The 19,537-nt window shown below is 43.0% G+C and overlaps 1 protein-coding gene across 1 annotated transcript in view; it reads left to right on the plus strand.

Moving 5' to 3' along the window:
* TRPC5 (transient receptor potential cation channel subfamily C member 5) overlaps positions 1-19,152 on the plus strand; it is a 61,472-nt gene extending 42,320 nt beyond the window's left edge. Inside the window, exons 6-10 of the mRNA XM_042825202.1 lie at positions 1,188-1,383; positions 15,594-15,800; positions 15,972-16,013; positions 17,633-17,722; positions 18,418-19,152. Of these exons, the coding sequence (XP_042681136.1) occupies positions 1,188-1,383; positions 15,594-15,800; positions 15,972-16,013; positions 17,633-17,722; positions 18,418-19,152 (1,270 nt within the window). The remainder of the gene's footprint in view (positions 1-1,187; positions 1,384-15,593; positions 15,801-15,971; positions 16,014-17,632; positions 17,723-18,417) is intronic.
* Positions 19,153-19,537: the final 385 nt, after the last annotated feature.

The following is a 19,537-nucleotide window of genomic DNA, read 5'->3' on the forward strand; positions in this document are numbered from 1 at the left end:
TTGGTTTGTAACGTATCTGAATTTATTTTTATTTATTTTTCTGGTAAGAGCATTCAAAAATATCCACTGACCCTAGGCCAAAATGGAAACTCTTAAACAGGCATATAAATGTCATTTTTTGATGATATAAATGCCACATTTTTGAAAGCCAAAACAAATGATGCCCAAATAGAGCAATTATTTAGATTGCTGATTATGTATTTGACGTGATTGCAAAAGGTCACTTGTCTGGCTGAAGCAAACAGAGACCTGGGATGATCTCATCAGCTGTAAAGCATGGGAGGTCAGGTCTAGTTCCTCTATGGATGGAAGACTTCAAATGAAGAAAACCTTTCAAGCTGAATTAATGTGATGACTCTCTTTCATCTGAGTCATTACTGATCAATTGTTGCAGCATGATGTTGAGGGCACTGCACTGTGGTGGGTGGGAGCTACTTCACAAACAAGCCATCACAACCAGTGTTTTTGGCCACGTGCAGTGCTGTCAAATGGGGTGTTAGAACACTGGCCTGGTTCACTTGCAGTCAAAGTAATGACAAGCTATCAGCCTATCCTAGTGCAGAGGTTCAAGTGGATGTGATTTCTTGCATCTCTCACCTTTTGATTCCCTGTGATAGAGCACTATTTAACTACTATGGTCATGCAGAACTAAAGCATGGACTTTCTAAGCATTTAGTTTATAGACATGTTAATGATGCATGCACTGCTTCAACAGTTATATCTATATATAACAGCAGTAACACTAGCACTCTGTGCCAACTTTAATTAAAGGGAATATACTGTGTTTGTTCTTGGCATGTATATAGAGTAGGAATAGAACCTCAGGTTTCTTCATGGCAATTAGGCTGTTGCATCTCACATGGATATGGTTCTCAAACAGGTGGTGAATTTTATTGATGTGATAAAACTCTTGCAGTCATTGGCCAGTGGGTCCCTGTGGCTGGAGTGCATACAGAATAAAGGGCACTGCTGAGCTCTGTACTGTACTGATGCTCGCCAGCTCCTGATATTGGTGTATTCCCCACCTGATGTCGGTGCTCCCAGTGATGGAGTGCTTCCAATGCTACCAATAGACCTCTCACACCAGGTGACACCCATCCTCAACAAATCCAGGGTCCCTAAAGGCATTGATTTCCATTTCCCAGAACCAAGTAGCCAAGTAAAATTCTGTTTGTTTGTTTTTCCAGACTTTTCGAGACCCTCCAGTCTCTCTTCTGGTCTGTGTTTGGACTGCTGAATCTCTACGTCACCAATGTGAAAGCCAGACATGAGTTCACAGAGTTTGTTGGGGCCACTATGTTTGGTACCTACAACGTCATCTCTCTTGTCGTGCTGCTGAACATGCTCATAGCCATGATGAACAACTCCTATCAGCTCATCGCTGTAAGTTATCCGATTCTCTCTTTGCATTCATTTTTTATTATATGCCTAATCTGTGTGCCTGGCCGTGTGTTTCTTCTGGGGTGCTGAGGACTGCTGCCCCCATTTCTTGACAAAAAATGATAGGGATTTCTGTTACTAGCCTGAATCATGCTGGTGGAGGACATTTTGCTCTGTTACAATGTTTCTTTTCTGGAAGAGGCTTATCACCTGTGTTCTGCCCTTGTCTTCTCTTGTAAACTAACTTCACCAATCACCCTGTCCTTAGCAACTGACTACTTAGGAGCAAAGAGGGCACAGAAAGGGAAACCTTCCCACCACTTCCTAACACATTTGGTTCTAACTTGCATAATTTTTTTGGTATATTTGTTGCTTCTCTCCTACCACTGCTTTCTCATTTGAAGGGATATGTATTGGGCACCCAACGTGCAATTTCTTATTCCGTAGTCTTCCCACTGAAATTAGATCATTTCCATCTGGAACTCACAACCAGTCTCCTGGCAGCTAACTCTGTAAACCTGTAATGTGAGATTCCTGGGTAGCCTCAGTGCTGGATGGATCTGAACTGAGGCAGCTCATGGCTGCCAGTTGGCCGTGGAGCCATTTTCAAACTTCAAACTTTATCTTCAGTCAAATGTTCAGAATTCTACTGTTTCTCTACTGTAATTGCATTCTGTGTGCCTAAAACCAATCAGTACTTTTATACTTCATTCTGTCAACAGATAGAAAACTAAAGCAACATGGCTCTGCATTTTAAAAGTCTTCAGGTGAACTACTTAGAAACAATATGGAGCAAAGCTCAAAGTTGTGTGTGCAGCACTAAGGTAAACAAGTGGGTGCTTCCAGTTCTGACGCCTCGTAGGGTAGGCTTAGAGATAGTGAGCTGATGAAGAGGTGTATCACCGTGACAGAAACAGGTGTTAGGAAAATCGTTTGTGTCCTCAGCTGGTCACTCAGAAGGACAGCTAAAGTAGAAACTGCCTGCTCTGCATTCTATGACTGTTGAATTTACTCTAGAACAGGATGGAGCACGGTTATTTGGTCAAACTGAGTACAAACCCAGACAAATTGGTGATATTTTTGAACATCTGATCTTTGCCACATTCAAAAAATGAGAGAAAAACTGGCCCCTTGACCTTCCAAACAAGGAGGAAAGCAGCTTAGCACAAAGGCATCACTCCTTTATAAGTCCGCTTCAGTGCTTAAAGAGCCTTCTCTTTGTTCACTGCTACTCATCACATTCCAGGGAGACTGGAATGAGGGGTGGAAAACAAAGATGGTTTCTTCAGCATTTTCTCCCATTCCCCTTGCTTTATTGTCATCAGATAGGCTTGTCACCAACACAAAGCCTGAACCTTGGACTGGCCTAATAATGAACGAATTTGTTATTCACTGAAATAGAAACCACTCATCATTCTTTTCCCAGAATAATTTGAGTGATGCAGTGAGACAACCCCACACGACTTAGATCCATCACAATAGTGGCACATCTGAAAGTATATCTAGGAGACCGGTGTAACAGGTTGGAACCATGAGGCAGAGCCTAGCAAACAAGCAGCTCCTCACAGTAGTGCCGGTGGGAATGCTACAGGATGCTGCTTTTTTGACACTTACCCTGCCATACTGCAATTGCTACTGAGAGCAGTGACCTTCGGGAAAACAAGAGACTGTCAGTCCCAGCCCCTGCTGGCATGTTGCACTGAAGCTTTGTTTTCTGAAACTGATGTTCCTGTGTGCTCGTAATGTTCTCCTGGAGACAAGTTTGCTTCATGTGCTTCTAAGGGCAAATATCAATTAATTTCTTCACTGAAGCAAATGAATTGTTAATAAATGCTGAGCTTTGCAACCGTAGGTCATTTTTCAACCTCCTGTAGTCTACCCCCCTCTGAATCACAGTTGGGCAGGTTGCTGAACAGGGCGTTTCCTCCTCCTGATATTTATATCACACTGAATGTACATTGAGAGATGGCATTCCAGGGAGAGAGGAGGAGAAGGGACATGTCACCCTTGAAGTGGGGTGAAGGTCTCCTAAAATACAGCAGGAGAAAAACTTCTACCCCATGTAGGGCTGCAGAGAAAGAAAATAAGCTAAGGATCAGGAATGACAGTGATTCATTCCTGATCCTTAGCTTATTTTCTTGTTGTATGTTCATTTACATATGCTGGAGCAGACAGAACACATCTTCTAATTCCACTTGTTAATAGGCCAGTGGCTGCTGTGTGAGCATTCTTTCTCCCAGAACTAAGTCTGTCAATCACTTCACAGCAGCTTTTATTCTGGTTTGCTTTTCTCTACTGTCTCATGTATGGGAACTGATGAGTCATGGCCTGAACCTCTGATTGATCACCTGAGGCGAGCCATGAGCCAGCCAGAGGAGCACAGGTGAAGGCAATTCACTGTGCTGCCACCCATCCTGGACCTATTTAAGAGCTGGCTACCAGTGGGAAGGATCTCTTCTGGAGATCTGCTCTGCTGGAGTTTTGTAAGTGAGCACAGGATAGGGGTAAGCTTTCTATCTATTCTCTTTTTGTTATCGTAAGCTGCTTTGCCTAACTCTCTTGTTTATTTTGTAATTATAACATCTTAATATTCATTAAGATTCTATCCAAGAATTTCTGCTGTGAAGTTAGAGGAAGTAGAATCTGGGCTGTTCTTTCCCTGCTCTTCATCATACCTGCCCAGTACAAGAGGTAGGGCTTCAGAGTTTGTTAAGAGCTGTATGCACCCAATGTGACGTTGCTGGGAATCTATGCAAGGTAGATCAAGGCAAGCAAAGAGCAAAACATCTACAGAGCTTGGAGGGATTCCTGACTCACAGGAGGAAGAATTGTTCCACAATCTTTTTTTATTTATTTTTTTTTATTTTTTTTTATTTTTTATTTTATTTTTTTTTCTAAGCTATTTCAGACTTCAATAAACATACTTTTCTGGTGATACCCTAATGGAATTTCAATACTGACTTTTTTCATATATGATGTTTTTTGCTTTTGCCAAATCATTGTCAGTAGTGGATTACAGGAGGCATTATATTTCACAGAAAAGTAAACAAAATCCACACACAATGAGATGTCCATGCATTGTGGGCTGTTTCAATTTGTAAGGATCAGAATTTTCTATGCAAGCAGCACAGAATGCAAGTGGATGTCATGCACTGCTGGGTCTCTCATCAGAATACCTTTCCAGATGTGACAGAAATACCATCATTTGATGTATGCAAGAGAAATATGTCATGATGACAAGAGGAAGGACAATGGGACTTATCTGGGAAAAGCCAGGTGGCTCCATCACTCATGAGTAGCATGCAGTAACAGAGTGGGTAATGAGGAGATTCTATGTGATAGACTGTTTCTCATAAAATTGCTGTCTCTTTAGTTGTAGAATCCTCCTGCTAGTTTGTAGTATTTTCAGAATAATGTGATTGTGGATGCTGCTGACACCCAAGCATGCACATCTCCTATGATCTCAGGGCACAGGGGTATTTTGGCCTTTCTGATGTAGAGTGGCGCAGGTGCATCTTGCCTGGATTTAATCTATAAGTAATATGTATTTTTTGAAAGCATATTCCCTATGGCTCCATGAGATTCTGGGAAATCACACAAGAATTACTCACTGGATCTGTACCAACCTTTCTGACTGTACAGCCACAGGAACAGTGGGGACAAGTTTGATGGAAGAATGGGAACTAAGATTCATTCTGGAGGAAAATGATAGGGCTGTGATCTGGATTCCAAGCAGATTAGAGCAGTAAGTGGTACACAACAGCACTGCAGCACTAAGCATCCCACTGACATGTTTAGGAGAGATGCAAGCCCTTGCAGCTTCTGGAAGTTTTAGGAAAGAACAGAGATACTTCATGCCTCAGAAATAGCATCACACCAGAGCAGGTCTGGGAAAAATCGTCCTTAAATACTACTGCTGTGCATGAAAATGGAAGTGTTACTTTGGTACATTTAATTTTCTCTTGGTGTTTTGGCTAAGAAAGAATTCTACAAATCCCAAAACTTAGTTTAAAATACACAGCTGGACAGTCTGTGCACACGGCAGCATGTGGGGTGGTAGGCTGTCCCACTGGAGAGGTAATGCCAGCTCTAAAGTCCACACTAATATTCAAGCTGTGTTAAGCATTGGGGTGTATTTGTCTTGTAAGCTCTGTTTCAGAACCATTAATTTAAATTTCTTAGTCAAAATTGAGATGTGTTTGTTTTTGAACTCTTTCTTACAGCAGGAAATGAAATTATGCCCTTGTATGAGCTGGGATTAGTATCTCGGAGCTTTTTATGGAGTAACAAAACAACTGGACTCTAGAAAGAGCGAGTTAAATGCCTCTCCTTTGGCTGGCAAGCTGAATGAAGTACTCTGCCATCTGTTCCCCAGTTTTACGGCCCTCTGGTGCTTGAGCCAGCCCTTCACATGCTGCTCCTCACACCTGATGTACAGCCCCATGCTCTAGGTGTGGATAATGTGCTCACTTCTTTTCTCAAATCTGCAGTGTGGCTGTGCTCATCCACCCCTCTCTCACTGTGCTCTCGAAACTCACTCATGCCATCAGTAATAATGAAATGAAATCACTAACTCTCCTGAACTTACCCAGTTTCTCTGTGACCTCCAGACAGCTTTCCACTGCTCCCACTTCCCTCCTCGTGGCTGCAATGCCTCTTCTGAGGAGCAGGACTGTCTCCCCACGCTGGGTGCAGCCTCTAGAATTTGTAAGGGTTGTGGAGGACTCCCAAGGGATTCCCGTTTGAAAGTGAAGGGAAATGCACTGCAGCAACGATGTGCTGTGGTACTGCCATGCAGCAAGAGGCCTGAGTGTGAAATCAGCCCTGTAGACTGGCAGTCGGCTTAATTGCTTTTTGTTAGCAAGCTGAAGGATTCATTTGAAGGTGTAGAACTGTTTGTCTTTTTGCTGGCTCTGGCCTAATTACATATAACCCATGGACTTGAATCAAGTTGTTAATATTCGCCTGGTGTTTGCAGAGCCTCTAAATGGAAGTACTCCATGTGCTCTGACTTCATGTGCAGCATCTTTCTTCTGCTGTTAAAACAAGACCAAGCAGATTTTCCATCCTAGGCCCAATCATTCTGCAAGGCCACACCTGTACATGTGTCAGCAGGATTGAAAAGTGAATGCTTTCTGTTGTTTTTAATCTTCATCTGATCGCATGTGCCAGAGTGTCCACACCAGTCTGGAGCTTATTCAGAGCAGTGGAAACACTACAATTAAGTAAAGAACAAGAAGAGCTTCCAATGTGCCAATTAACCCTGGTTGATCTAAGATATTATAAGAAATTTGCTGGCATTTGTGTGGGTAGCTTTTGTTTCCTCTGCTGTAGTTAGCACACCAGTGCCCACAGGACAGGTCAATAATTCTCTGCCCATTATGTGTGAAGCAGCACAGCAAGGTTTGCTCTTGCTACATGATAGAAATGGAAGTATCCAGATGGAACTACATAGGTTGCAGCCCCCTGCATTATCCCATCTTTTATTTAGAGCTGACAAGCTCAATTAGCATTATCTTCTGCTTCTGCATCAAGGGGATTTTTATTTTTTATTTTTTATTTTTTTTGAGAGCAGAGGAAAAAAGATTAACTGAAAGAAATGGGAGAAATATTTTTGAGGGAAAAGCAGTCAAAAATAAAAGGGATTTATCCTCTAAACTCTCACCTGACAATGAGCAATGGGAGCAGCTATACTGAGTCCTCTGAACCATGCCTTTTTGGATTCCAGTGCTTCATGGATTTCCTCCTCAGTATACTGAAATATAGCAAATAAGATGATGCTAATTACGCAGGTGAAACAGGATGCATACATTTCCATCCAATTAAATGGGAAGATGTCTGTTAACCTGGGTGCAGTGCTGGAGGTCCTTGACTGCAGTTCTGTGCCGGTAGAGCTTTGGTGTCCCCATGGCTGCAGACCCTGCTCCCAGGATCTTTGGGAGAAACAGGAGAAACAGGGCCTTCATCTCTTACATCAGTGCTGTGTGTCTGGCTCAAGATTCAGTTAAGGGATTTGAATGATCTCATACATTTATAATGGTTCCCTTTCTTTTGCCTCAAGGATATATTTAAACAATCAGAATACTTAGCCCTGGTTCTTCTCTTTTGAGCAGTTTTTCAATTTTTGGCAGCTAAGCTCCTGCACTCTATTTAAGCACCTATGCATGCTGATGTCTGGAGCTGTCAGCAGCTGCTTCTCCCACTGGTGGCTATGACCTTTACAGACTCATAACAGACGCAGTCTGTCTCCACTCCTGCTGAAGATAGGCAGGTCATGGCCAGTTACAAAAGCAAAAAGTTAGAAAAGCATTTGGTACCCGAATGGTTTTATTAACTCTGAAAGTTTGGGGATGTTCATACTGTTCTTTTTTGGCACTTAAAGATGGAATCTAAAGCTGCAGATGTATGTGTATAAAGAGGTTGTTAAGCCTAAAGAGATACTGATGCTCAGGGACATTCCTGCAGTACATGAAAACAGTTGTGGTCAGATCAGTAACGAATGTTCTGCTGTCGCTGCCTTTCCTGGTTAGCTGGATGAGACCAGATATTTTCCTAATACTTGTGTGGCACAGGAGTTGGTGGCAAAGAACATCAGCTGTATTTTGTGTAAAATCATAATCGGAGCTCAGATCTGAGAATTACAAATGGCTCAATCTAGATAACACATAAAATGAGCCACTGGGGCTTTAAATGCCTGCGGGAGTAGCTGACACCACATTTCCTGGGTGAAAGCACACCCTTGTGACAGCACAGACTGGATCCTGGGATCTGAGAGTCCCAAGTGGATCTGAACTGGGATTTTGTTTCTTGGGACCACTTGCTCTTATAGGAAAGAACAGTTACAGAGAAGTACGTGATTCTCCTTTATATCTGCCTCTCAGCAGTCTAGCAATAAAATTCAGGGTATTTCTTCTTCCTTTGAAGACTCAAATCCCAGGCTGATCTGCTATGCAGAAAAAATAAATGTGATATTCTGGAAATAGTGTGAGCAGAACTGAGTCTTTCTCAGTTCATTTTTGCCATGGTATATTAACGTGGTCATCAGTGCTCAAGTACTACAGGTTAGATACAGTTTTTCAGCCCACCATTTCTCCACGGGCATGTGTGAATTACTTGATTTTGACCTGGCTGGAGGTAGTTACCATTATCAGCACAGATACTCCTTATCTCTCTGACTTCCAGCTTGAAAGGATGTCCTTATCAGCAGTGATAAGGGAGAGAGTGGATGACAGGAAGAACAAAGCATTACTGATACCTCTCTCATTGTTTCTTCTTGCCAAGGTTCTTAGAGAACTATTTGTCTACATGACCTTCACACTTCTCTATTTGACTATTAATATAAAAGCTGAATTTTGTCAGAATATGACTGAACAGAAAAGAGTAGATTCAAATAATTTAACTGCACTAAAACCAGCACAATCTACAGTTCTGTGTTCTCTCCAATACACTATTCCCTGGCCTTCTCATTAGTTATCATTGTTTCCATCCAGTGTGCTGGTGGGAGATTAAAGGTAATTGATGAAAACCTGAATACATTGTGGAATGTGGTACGCTGCAAGCTATAATAAAAGTTTTAATTATGAATATATTCTGCACGTGGAAGATATAAATAGAGATGCTCAAGCATGCATTTTCCTAGTACAGACAAACTGATTCCCTGGAGCTGGGGAAATCAGTACAGAGGTGCATTTTGGGGAAGACACAGCTACGCAACAGAAACATCACTGGTTCTTCTCACTGCCCAACAGGCCCAGAGCATATCTGGGGCAATACCCAAGCACAGAGAGAAAAAATTCCCAAAAGGACTTCATGGAAATTAACTGGGACCCATCAGACTTAACCTTGCCCGGAAAGAATATGTGCTTGAGAAAGCAACCAGCTAATGCTGAGGTGCAGTCAGATTTATATGCTAAGTCCTTGGAAAAGATTTGATAGCTCCTAATGCAGGAGTCCCTGTGAAGATGGTGAAGATAACTTACATTTTATTTTCTTCAATACAGTTTAAAGCATTAAGACTACCATTCCTGTGGGCATTTGAGCCACCATGCTTCCTCCCGTGTTGCAGCACCAGCACAGGCTGCCCTGCTGCCACCAGCCCGTGGCAGTGGACATTACTGGGGCTGTGCAGTGCAGCACACAGCTGAGTGCTGCTGAGAGGCTGCAGACCTCTCCTGCTGGCAGGGTGAATGCTGTCTGGGCAGGGATGCAGGTGAAGCATCAGTCATGCCAGCTAGGGGTGCTGTTGTCTCTTGCACCTTTCTCACCTTCTTTCCCTCCCTTTCTGTTTCACTGCTACATCTCATTTTCTTGGGGGGGGTCACATTATCTTGATATGTCAGCTGCTTTATTCCTGTGCATAAGAAGGCACGCTTTTGGCACAGCTGGGTCCACTGGGCACTGAAAGGCACACCATGCTGCTTCCCTGCCAGGTTCTCCTGGAGTGCTCACATCTGGATGCACTATTGTGTGCATGGTATAGTGCTGCAGTGGTGTCCCAGCAGAGAATTCCCATGCTCTTCACGTGACCTTGTGTCTTCAGAAGCCATGAGTGGTTTTCTTCTCCATTGCAACCAGTGACCAATTCCTCTTCTATATTTTTCCATCTTGTTTGACTATGCTCCGAATATGGTGTCCTTTATCCATCTAGTGACATGGAGCAATTACTGTGCTGCATGTCATACTGGCCATCTCCTTGGTCTGTTTGAAGTGATCTTGGAAGACATTGGGGACCTCAAAACAAAATCCTTTCATAGCTCTTTTTGTTAGCATGTTGTGCAATGGGCTGCACCACAGCTAGGCTTTTATCAGGCGTTCAAGTTTTAAAGGCTCAATCTCTGAGCCCTTACTGCCTCCTGTACTTTGCTGAAATCAAGCCTTCACCTGTATCTTGGCCCAGGAATTCACTTTTCTTGTAGCCCCATGTCAGTATTTGTGCATATTTCTGAAGACCTGCATAGGCTTTATGAAAAAGCTTCTCTGTGCTGCAGCTGAGGAGCAGCACTCCCTTCCAATGCCGACACTATCCCTTCTGCTTGCCATGCTGCATGCTGTGTGCTCTGTGCTTTCCAGACATGTTCTTCCTCACCCTGGGTATTCCTCCACCCTGTGTGTGCTGCTCCATGTCTCTGCAGAGCCATCCCCCTGGCCGTGCTCCTGGCATTGCCCGCTGCTGCCCAGGGCCTGGATGCTCTGCCTGGCATGGTGCGATTCATGCCAGACAGTGCTTTCATCTCTCCTTTGTCTGCCTCATTCCCTGACTGTTCTAATTGCTTTTTCTAATGCTAGATTGTCCTCCTTTAGTAATTTTTCTTGTATTATTTTTGTGATTGATCCCATTAAGTTCTTATCCTTCAGTATGTCATCCCCAGCTTTGAAAGCAAAGTCATTTGTTGTCAGCTGCAGCTGAATTACCTATGCATTAATTGCCTTTGTAGGTCCCAGATTTCACTCATAGATGGCTTTTTCCTTTGTACAAAATATTTCTCTTTGAAAAATATGCAGCACCAGCTCAAACAGCCTGCTTGGATTTTTGCTGCTTGCTTCTCTGAGCTTGTTATTAAGCCCCCAATCTCTGCTGATGTTATTAGCAGTTTGCACAACACGTATTACAAAATTAACAGTCTTGAAACTGCAGAAAAGTTGTCTGTGTCAAGCTCTGCAAAGATTAACTTTCTCCTGGCCCTCTTTCTATACTGCTTTCTGTTCAAGACACACAAGGGCATATTTTTTGTGCTAGCCTGTTTGAAAGCCATTACTGATGGATTTTCTGTGCTGTCACTCTCTGGATTTATCCTGCAAAGAGCAATAAAGAGTCAAAGGAGATAGAAATATACTAAATACAGTTTAATGACTTTCCCCTACTCTTAGCAGCTCAGCTGATGATACAACAAAAAGCACCTTTGACATTCCTGTGCCTCTGAGGGAATGAGCCCCCCCCTTACTCACCAGCTGCAAATAAGACATGTCTGTGACCTCCTTTAAAAGTGGGTGATGCATCTCCTCCTTCTTCCCTGGAGGAAAGTAATACAGCTTGGGCCCTTCCTGACCTTTTTTGCACCTCCTGGGATAGCAGCAGAGCTGTCCATGCAGACATCCTGCTGGCTGCTGCCAGCCTTCCCTGCACAACACGCTGCCCTGCTTCTGCGGTGCTCAGCCACTGCCAGACAGCCTGGTCCTGGGGGCATTATCACAGCCATCTATATCTGCATCTGACAGGCAGCAGCCTGATTTCCAGCTTAGCCCACTGACTGTTGTGTAATAAAGTACAAGAAAGGCATACGCGGCCCTTTTTGTGCCAGCTAGAAAGATGCCAGACATCTTTATTCATTATTCTGTGCAAAGGGGTGTGGGGAGGATTTGTATCCTAGGAACACACTTCTTTATTCCTGTTGAGTAAAGAGATAAGCCCTCGTGCAACACTTCGTAGCATAAAGAAGCTGAAGCAGTTGCTTGTTTTGTGATTGTGGAAAAGTCTGAAGGTATCAGATCGCCTGAATGCCCAACTTTACTGTTGCTGCTCTCACTGAGTGCTTGTACCATGGCCATACACCAGCCTCACGCAAGCTGAGCAGGGGTGCAGCATCAGTGAGTATGGAGCTGTCAGAACCCATTTCAGCCTGCAGTGGAAATGCTAAGTCACAACCTGAAGCAGTGATTGAGCACCTGGTGGGAAGGCAGGGCCAACCCAGGAGAGCCCAGGTGCATGCAGTGTATTTGAGTGATTGGAAGGGGTGGAGCCAGGATCAACCCCTTTCCATACCTCATTTAAAGGTTGGCAGGAGGAGGTGAGGGTATCATGTTGGAGCTCCCTGCCTATCTGAAGTCTTGTGAAGGTAAGCAGCTGGTTTTCCTTTATTTTTGTGTCTGTGGTTGCTGTATTTGGGCTTGCTCTTGTTTGCTGTAGCTGAAAACTTATCCACCCTGCTGTTATTGCTGTACTTTCCATCACATTATAGCATTACACAGACCGGAGCTGATGGAAACTCAGATTCATCAAGAGCTTTCAGGGATGCTGCTTCAAGAGCCATGAGATTAGGCTCCTGTGTTTGTCAACAGGATTGTGCTAAGTTACAAGTGACAGTATTTTCCTTCAGCTTTTCAGCCACCAGGGAGCCTAGGCACTAAATCCAAGAACAAGCTGAGGAACCCAGGTGGAGTGGTAGCAGTAGCCACCTGACACAAGGATGAAAGTGCCCTCTCATGCTAGCAATAGCAAGAGAGGGAATGGCCTCAGCATGTGCCAGGGGAGGTTGGGGATTGAGTGTTAGGAAAAACTTCTCCAAAAGAGTGGTCAGACACTGGCACAGACTGCCCGATGGAGTCACCATCCCTGGGAGAGCTGGAGAACTGTGGAGATGTACTTTGAGACGTGGTTCAGAGGACAGTAATTGGTGGTAGGTGGACAGCTGGACTATAGATAATGTTAGAGGTCTTTTCCAACCTTTGTGTTTCCCTGCTTGTATGAGGGAGCCTCCCAGCACTGGGGCTGTGCTGGCTGGTGCAGTACCAGCCAAAAAAACAGGAAGTTATTTGGCAATGCGTGATCTAAACCATATGGCCAGTAAGGAGATGGCAGTAGTGATCTGTGTTTTAAAATAATAATAATAATAATAATTACAAGATGTAAACAACAGACTTTCTATACAGAGATGAAGATGGAGATTAATGCTTGAATTATCCTGTGTAATTAATGTAGCAGGTAATTATTTAAAATCTGGCACATCTGTGAATTCATCACTTTGACTGAATTAAAGAATCTTCACAACTGCTGCAGTAAGATGGCTCCAGCAATCCCCCAGGGAAATCTTTATGGGAGATTAATTTAAACTTCAAATGGCAGAGATTTGCAAGAGGATTATGTGGCCAGTATGACACATCTGCATTGTGACTGTAAGTGATACTTTTTTTTTTTTTCCTCAGAGAGAAACCGAGCATTGTTTCTTTAAGTTCACGCACTCTGAGTGTGAGGGCTCAGCTCTCCTAGAAGCAGAGTGTTCTGCAGCTGAAATGAGCAGTGCTCGAGAGGAAATAGTGACAAGAGCAAGGGCGACACAACAGGAGCCTGAGGAGAGGACAAAGAATTCCAAACTTGGATTTAAATTCCTAATGCAACAAGGTCACGCTTGCAAAGCTAACAGATGTTTCTTTAGCTTATTATAAAAGTTGCAGAAGTTGTTGTATGAAAACATTACATGATCTGCTGTGGCCCTGCAGGAGCCTTCAGACTGTCCATAGCTGTGGAGCTTTGTATGTGGTGGTCAGGCCTGGGCTGGGTATCAGGTGATTGCTGAAGTGTGGTGCTGCTGGTATTCATCACAGGGAAGTGAGTTCACAAAGCTGCTGCTTCACATGCAGGTTCACTACTCATAGCACTGAAGAGAGCTCTAACCAAGAAAATGGTGGTTTCCTGCCCCCCTCCCCCAAACAAAACAAAAAAACAAACAAACAACAAAAAACAGTAAAACTGAAGTCTCTCTCTTCTGTGCACTTCCAGCTCAGAACTGCTGCCAGTTCTCAGCTGATTTGCTCAGGTTCTCAAAACATCAAGGTGAGTAACTGAGACAGGCTGAGTTCATAAACCCCAGGGGAATTAACAGCAGTAAAAGAGAGGAAGAGAAACAGCAAAGACACGTGGAGTACAGTATGGGGTGCCTCTTTTAAATGAGGGTATACTGTGCTCTGTGACTAAGACTGTGAAGAAGTACAGGTGAAGCATGTCAGCACATCTGATCCTGTCCCAGCACTGGCTGCAGCCAGCTGTCATGGACACTTGTAGAAGGGATGGATTTCTAGGGTGGATATCTAGCCAAACAAACATCTCCCCTCTGATTCCCCATTAGGACCTTTATGTTTCTGCATTAACAAACCTGGTGTATATGTGTCTCTAAGTAACAACCTTGTGCTCTCTCTCACCATCTTAAGCTGAACCCCCAGATATTGCTGTCAGTGTTTCCAAGTGTCTGTAGTTCCTTAAAACGTGGCTGAGTAACCCAACACATCTCATGCTGCCAGGCATGATCTGCATATTTCCCTACAGAGTGCTTCAGAGACTCGATCTATCAGTGCACCAACTGTCTGCAGCCTCTTCACATGCAGTCACTCTTCACATGGATTTTTCCCCTTTGCCTCGCAGTGAGCGTGTCCAGGGGGAGATGCAGCTCAGGCCCTTGTATTTTGAGCTGATTCACACCATCTGCAGAGACTAATGTGCTCCTCAGCCACCAAGGCAGTTGTTTTAAATCAAGAGCTGCACATAACTTGAGAGTGCTATTAAAATGGAGTTGAGCTGCACCTCACTGTTGAATTGTGAGCACATTTTAGCCATGTCAGAGCATTGGAGCATAGCCAGAATGCCAGTGTAGTAATTTCTGGGGCATGATGTTCAGACATATTTAACTCCCTGTCCTACACTTCACGGTGTAGTTTTGAGGGCTGCTGCCTGCCCAGGCTCTACAGATTGAATGGCAAATACCTCAATTCAGGGATCACCATTTTGCATTTTGGAATTCAGTTTTGCAATTCATTGCAATTCATTTTTTGGTGATGGTATGAACACGTATCTCTGTAGCTGTAAAATGATGCAAGTAACTTTCCACCTTTACTTCATTGGGATGAAATGCACTAGAGCAAAGCAAGCAGGCACAGTGTTGTGGTGATAGCATAAATAAAAAAATCAGTAAGCTGTCTCCAATTTGGTGTAGTGATATTGCAGAGGTGAGATTTAAAACATGGCACGCAGTAAAATGTTACCACTTGTTTATGAACAAGTGCTGAGTTAATAGATGCTATAAAAAAAATCAACAAAAACTATGAAATATCTTTTTCCAGGGAAAAGTGTGAGAATTCATTGGCTTTTGACATGAGAAACAACAGTTTGTGGTAATACAAAAACTAGCAAAAAGCAAAAGAAAAACAGTATCCCTGCTTCATTTACTGGTAAGCCTGTGATAAGCATCAACTCTAAAGATGAAGCTAAGCTTCAGCTTCTCAAACCTTTTCACTGAATATTGCTATAATTATATTTGAGAGGATGGTATTTTTCTACTCAGCTGTTCTACACTTTCAAGTACACTCCCAGCAAGGAGATTGAAGAAGTGATACTGCTTTGCTGCAGCCAGTTCCTTTCTTGTTCATGTCACCTCCTCAGCCACTGGTATTTGCTCCAGTACAGCCCGCCTAAAACTGCTGATGCTCTTTTCTCCTCCCTCCCACAGGACCATGCAGACATAGAGTGGAAGTTTGCACGGACAAAGCTCTGGATGAGTTACTTTGACGAAGGGGCCACCCTGCCTCCTCCCTTTAACATCATCCCAAGTCCCAAGTCTTTCTGGTACCTCTGCAAGTGGATTCACAATCAGCTGTGTCCGGGCAGTGATTCTGACAATGAGCAGAAGAGACATGAAAACCTCAAAACATTCACGGTAAGAAGCTGCATGGTTTTAACCTTCAGTTTTTGGGAGTGCATGTTCAGGGTCACCAGGATCACCAGTACACTGGTGTGGTAGAAGGTTGCTGCTGGATCATAACTTGCCAAGAGCCATCATTACAAGTAGGATGACATGGGTAATGTGCCTGTGCCTTTCTCTTTCCAGGAGCGCCATGCCGATAACCTCATCCAGAATCAACATTACCAGGTAAGCTCTCCAGCAGATCAAATTTTCATTTGCTTTTTCTTCTTCCTGCTTATTTTCTAGTACCTCACTTCTTGTTTTCTTCTGGAACATATACAAATGTAGGAACTCTGACAGGATTTTGCTTATGGATTAAAGCATTTCCTCAGTAAAGGTGACACGGTTTACTAAATCACTCCTGACTCTTCCACCTGCTCTAAAGTAGCAGAAAAATTACTGTGTGTCACGATTGCTAAGTCAGAGGCTGCATCAGCAGTGACTTCAGAGGGATCATGCTGCCATGTCACCCTGATTATAACTGTTTCTGCAGCATTTTTACAGAAGGCCTCTCAAGTTGCTCTTCTACTCTTTTTTGCAAGGCATCCCTAATCCTACATCAAACAGTGGTTGAGATTTCCTTCTGTTCTGGGCAGCTTAGGAAGGAGGAATTGTTCCTGTGTTCAATTCTGCTGTTTCTGTACTTTCTTAGCCTGCTGAGTTCATTATCGAGTTCATTAAATTCAACCTATGAAAGGGTGAAACTATGAAAAACACCATCTTCAGTACCTGAACTCAATGCAGTCGTTACGCCAGCATGCTGGAAGAACCAAAAAAAAGGTCTCCTGAATGTTAGGCAGCACATCAGGCTATATTGTCAAAAGCCCCACAGTTCATCTTTCTTAAGACATCTCCTGTTTTCTAAAGAGTATTTGCATCTGGAGCCAATGTTTAGAATGATCGCTTTTGGCTGTGTACATTTGGTGCTCCCTGGTACAGGGATTTCTTAAACACCTCTCAGTAAAGCCTTGGTGCAGAGAACATCTTAGTGCTTGGTCATACTCAGACTTGGTGTCACAGTTTCTGGAACAGGGAAAATGGAGGAAAGGTTTGAGATAGTGTTTTCTGTATACAGAGATCAGCTGCTGTGTGTGCCAGATAACCATAGAAGCCTCAAACAACAGTCTATTTATGTCAAGCCAGCAAGGAGGGACACAGACACAAAGCAAAATGGATTTCATCCTACAGAGATCTGGACCGTAACAGACGTCTTCAGGTTAACACTGAGGAGTGAGAGCCTTTAGAGAAGTCACCAAAGGCAAGAATCAGTACTTCCAGTAGTGTCAGTGGATGCCACAGCAGGTTTGCAAGGAGTTCTCAAATCCACCACCAGAGGAGACCCAGGCAGCTGGGGGTTAACGTTGCCCCGTGGAGTCCTGGCTGTTCTTCAGGTTATTTGCTGATGCTGTACCATCTTTCCAGTATTTAATGAACCATCTTAAAATGGCAAGTTTAGCTACGCAGTATACATGAGACTGGTAACCTTGAACTTTTGGCATCTGAGATTAAAAACTGCAGTGAAGGAATTTAAATACCTTGAAGATATTTAAGATAATAAGAAAATTTTGCTGAACAATTTTTACAATTGGAAAAGTGCAAAATACTTAACAGCTTTCAAGACAAAAAAAAAAAAAAAAAAAAAAGCAATGATAATGGTGATTTTTTTTTTTTTTTTTTTTTTTTTCTTTAAATTCATTTTAAGAGAGCAAAACAGGGAGAACCACTGTCAGTAAGTGCTCAGTACACCAAGAATGGAATTTGTTCAGAGCCAGAATTTGAATCATTCATGTTGTTTCTTATTTCAGGAAGTGATTAGAAATCTTGTAAAAAGATATGTTGCAGCAATGATAAGAACTTCCAAAACCAATGAAGGCTTAACTGAAGAAAATTTCAAGGTAACTTTTTCTCTCATTAATGATCATATTAATTTGAGTAGCTACTTGAAGAGTTCCCACTAATTGGGGGAAAAATGTGGAAATTCAACCTTTACAGGAGCTGGTGTGCATGTGTTTCCCTTTGAGCAGAAAATACTCCTCATTCAGGTGTCTTCTAATATGGTCACTTCCACAGATTTTAATACACAATACTGAACGTAGGCAACGGCTTTAAGCAAAGTACTTGATTTGCATCAATTTCGCACTCCTAATCCCAGACTGAGGCTGGATTAGTGGATGTGAAGAACACTTGTAAACAAAGTTAAAGTTGCGCCAACTAAAAGATTCCTGTAATATTTCTAAATTCCAACAGTTTCATCACTTCTATAATAAAATGCCTTATTTCAGCTTGTCCCCCACTGCTCAGGCAGGAAGAAGGGGAAAGGGGTGTTCACAAAGGCTGGGCCACAGCCTGTGGTGGTAAAGAACTTGCAAACTTTCCACTTGTCAGGATTCACAATACCTTTTTTTTTGCTTTTCCTCTGTCATCAAATAATGATGATCTATGTAGGCGTTCATCTATGTGGTGTTCTTGTAAGCATGATTTGGTATCAGCACTTTGCTTACCTCTGAGCAATCCTCCCAAGAGAATGTGGTCACTCTTTCACCTCACAGATAATGGTGCTGAGCGTACCTCATTTTTCCTCTTGCCCTAGGAATTAAAACAGGACATCTCAAGTTTTCGCTATGAAGTCCTTGACCTGCTGGGAAACAGGAAGCCACAGAGGAGAAGTTATTCTACCAGTAGCACAGAGGTGTCTCAAAAGGATGAAACAAATGAGGATAGTGCTGGAGAAAAACCCAAAGTCAAAAGTGTGTCTTTCAATGTAGCCAACAAAAAAAAGGATTTCAATGTATCTGCGCTAATTAAAACAATGTCTGGGATTGATATGGTGGAAGAGAAGCCAAAAAGCAATGGGATCAGTAAGCGCTCCTTCATCCGAAATGGAAATAGAGTTCAGAGGCTTTCCAGTTCCAAGAAAGAGTCCTTTAAGAGACTGGGGCTGCTGTTCTCCAAGATGAATGGACATGTACCTGAAGCAAATTCAGAGCCCATGTACACTATTTCAGATGGAATTATTCAGCCACACTACATGTGGAAAGACATCAAATATTCTCAGATTGATAAAGAGAGAGAAGAGAATTGTTCCAAAAGTGAAATTAACCTCAATGAGGTAGACTACAGTAGGAACACAAGACTTACAGGACAGAGCAAGGAGTGCCCTGTGGTTTGTACCAGCTCCCTTCACTGTGCTTCCAGTATTTGTTCCTCTAATTCCAAACTTTTAGACTCATCAGAGGATGTGTTTGATTCATGGGGAGAGGCTTGTGACTTGTTTATAAACCAGTGGAAAGAGGGGCAAGAGGACCATGTTACAACGCGACTATAAGTAAGGCTATCTTAACGCCTGGTGGAAGATTTGGTTGTTATTATTTGTAATTGTTTGCTCTCACCTGGTTCAGCATTATGAATTCTTTTCTGCCCACAGGATGAAACAAATGTGAAACTCTGTTAGCCTATTTTATAGCTATCTGCGCCTTCTATTATTTTATTTTTGTTTTATCTTCACAAAAACTGAATGGAAGGCTTTACCATTTACAAAATCACTGTAAACCACAGTACTCATTCAGCTGCAGCCAGTCTTTGAATCCCACTTAATTCAGATACACCAGTGGCAGAGTAGAGGATTCCTCCAGTGCTCTCCTCATCACCCCAGCACGGCTGGGTTATCACTCTGCCTCCTGCTTGAAGTCCTCATCAGCACATCCAGCTGG

Source organism: Centrocercus urophasianus, unplaced genomic scaffold (assembly GCF_019232065.1).
Source record: "Centrocercus urophasianus isolate 14NV4802_14NV808 unplaced genomic scaffold, USGS_Curo_1.0 seq_24, whole genome shotgun sequence".
NCBI classification, from domain to species: domain Eukaryota; kingdom Metazoa; phylum Chordata; class Aves; order Galliformes; family Phasianidae; genus Centrocercus; species Centrocercus urophasianus.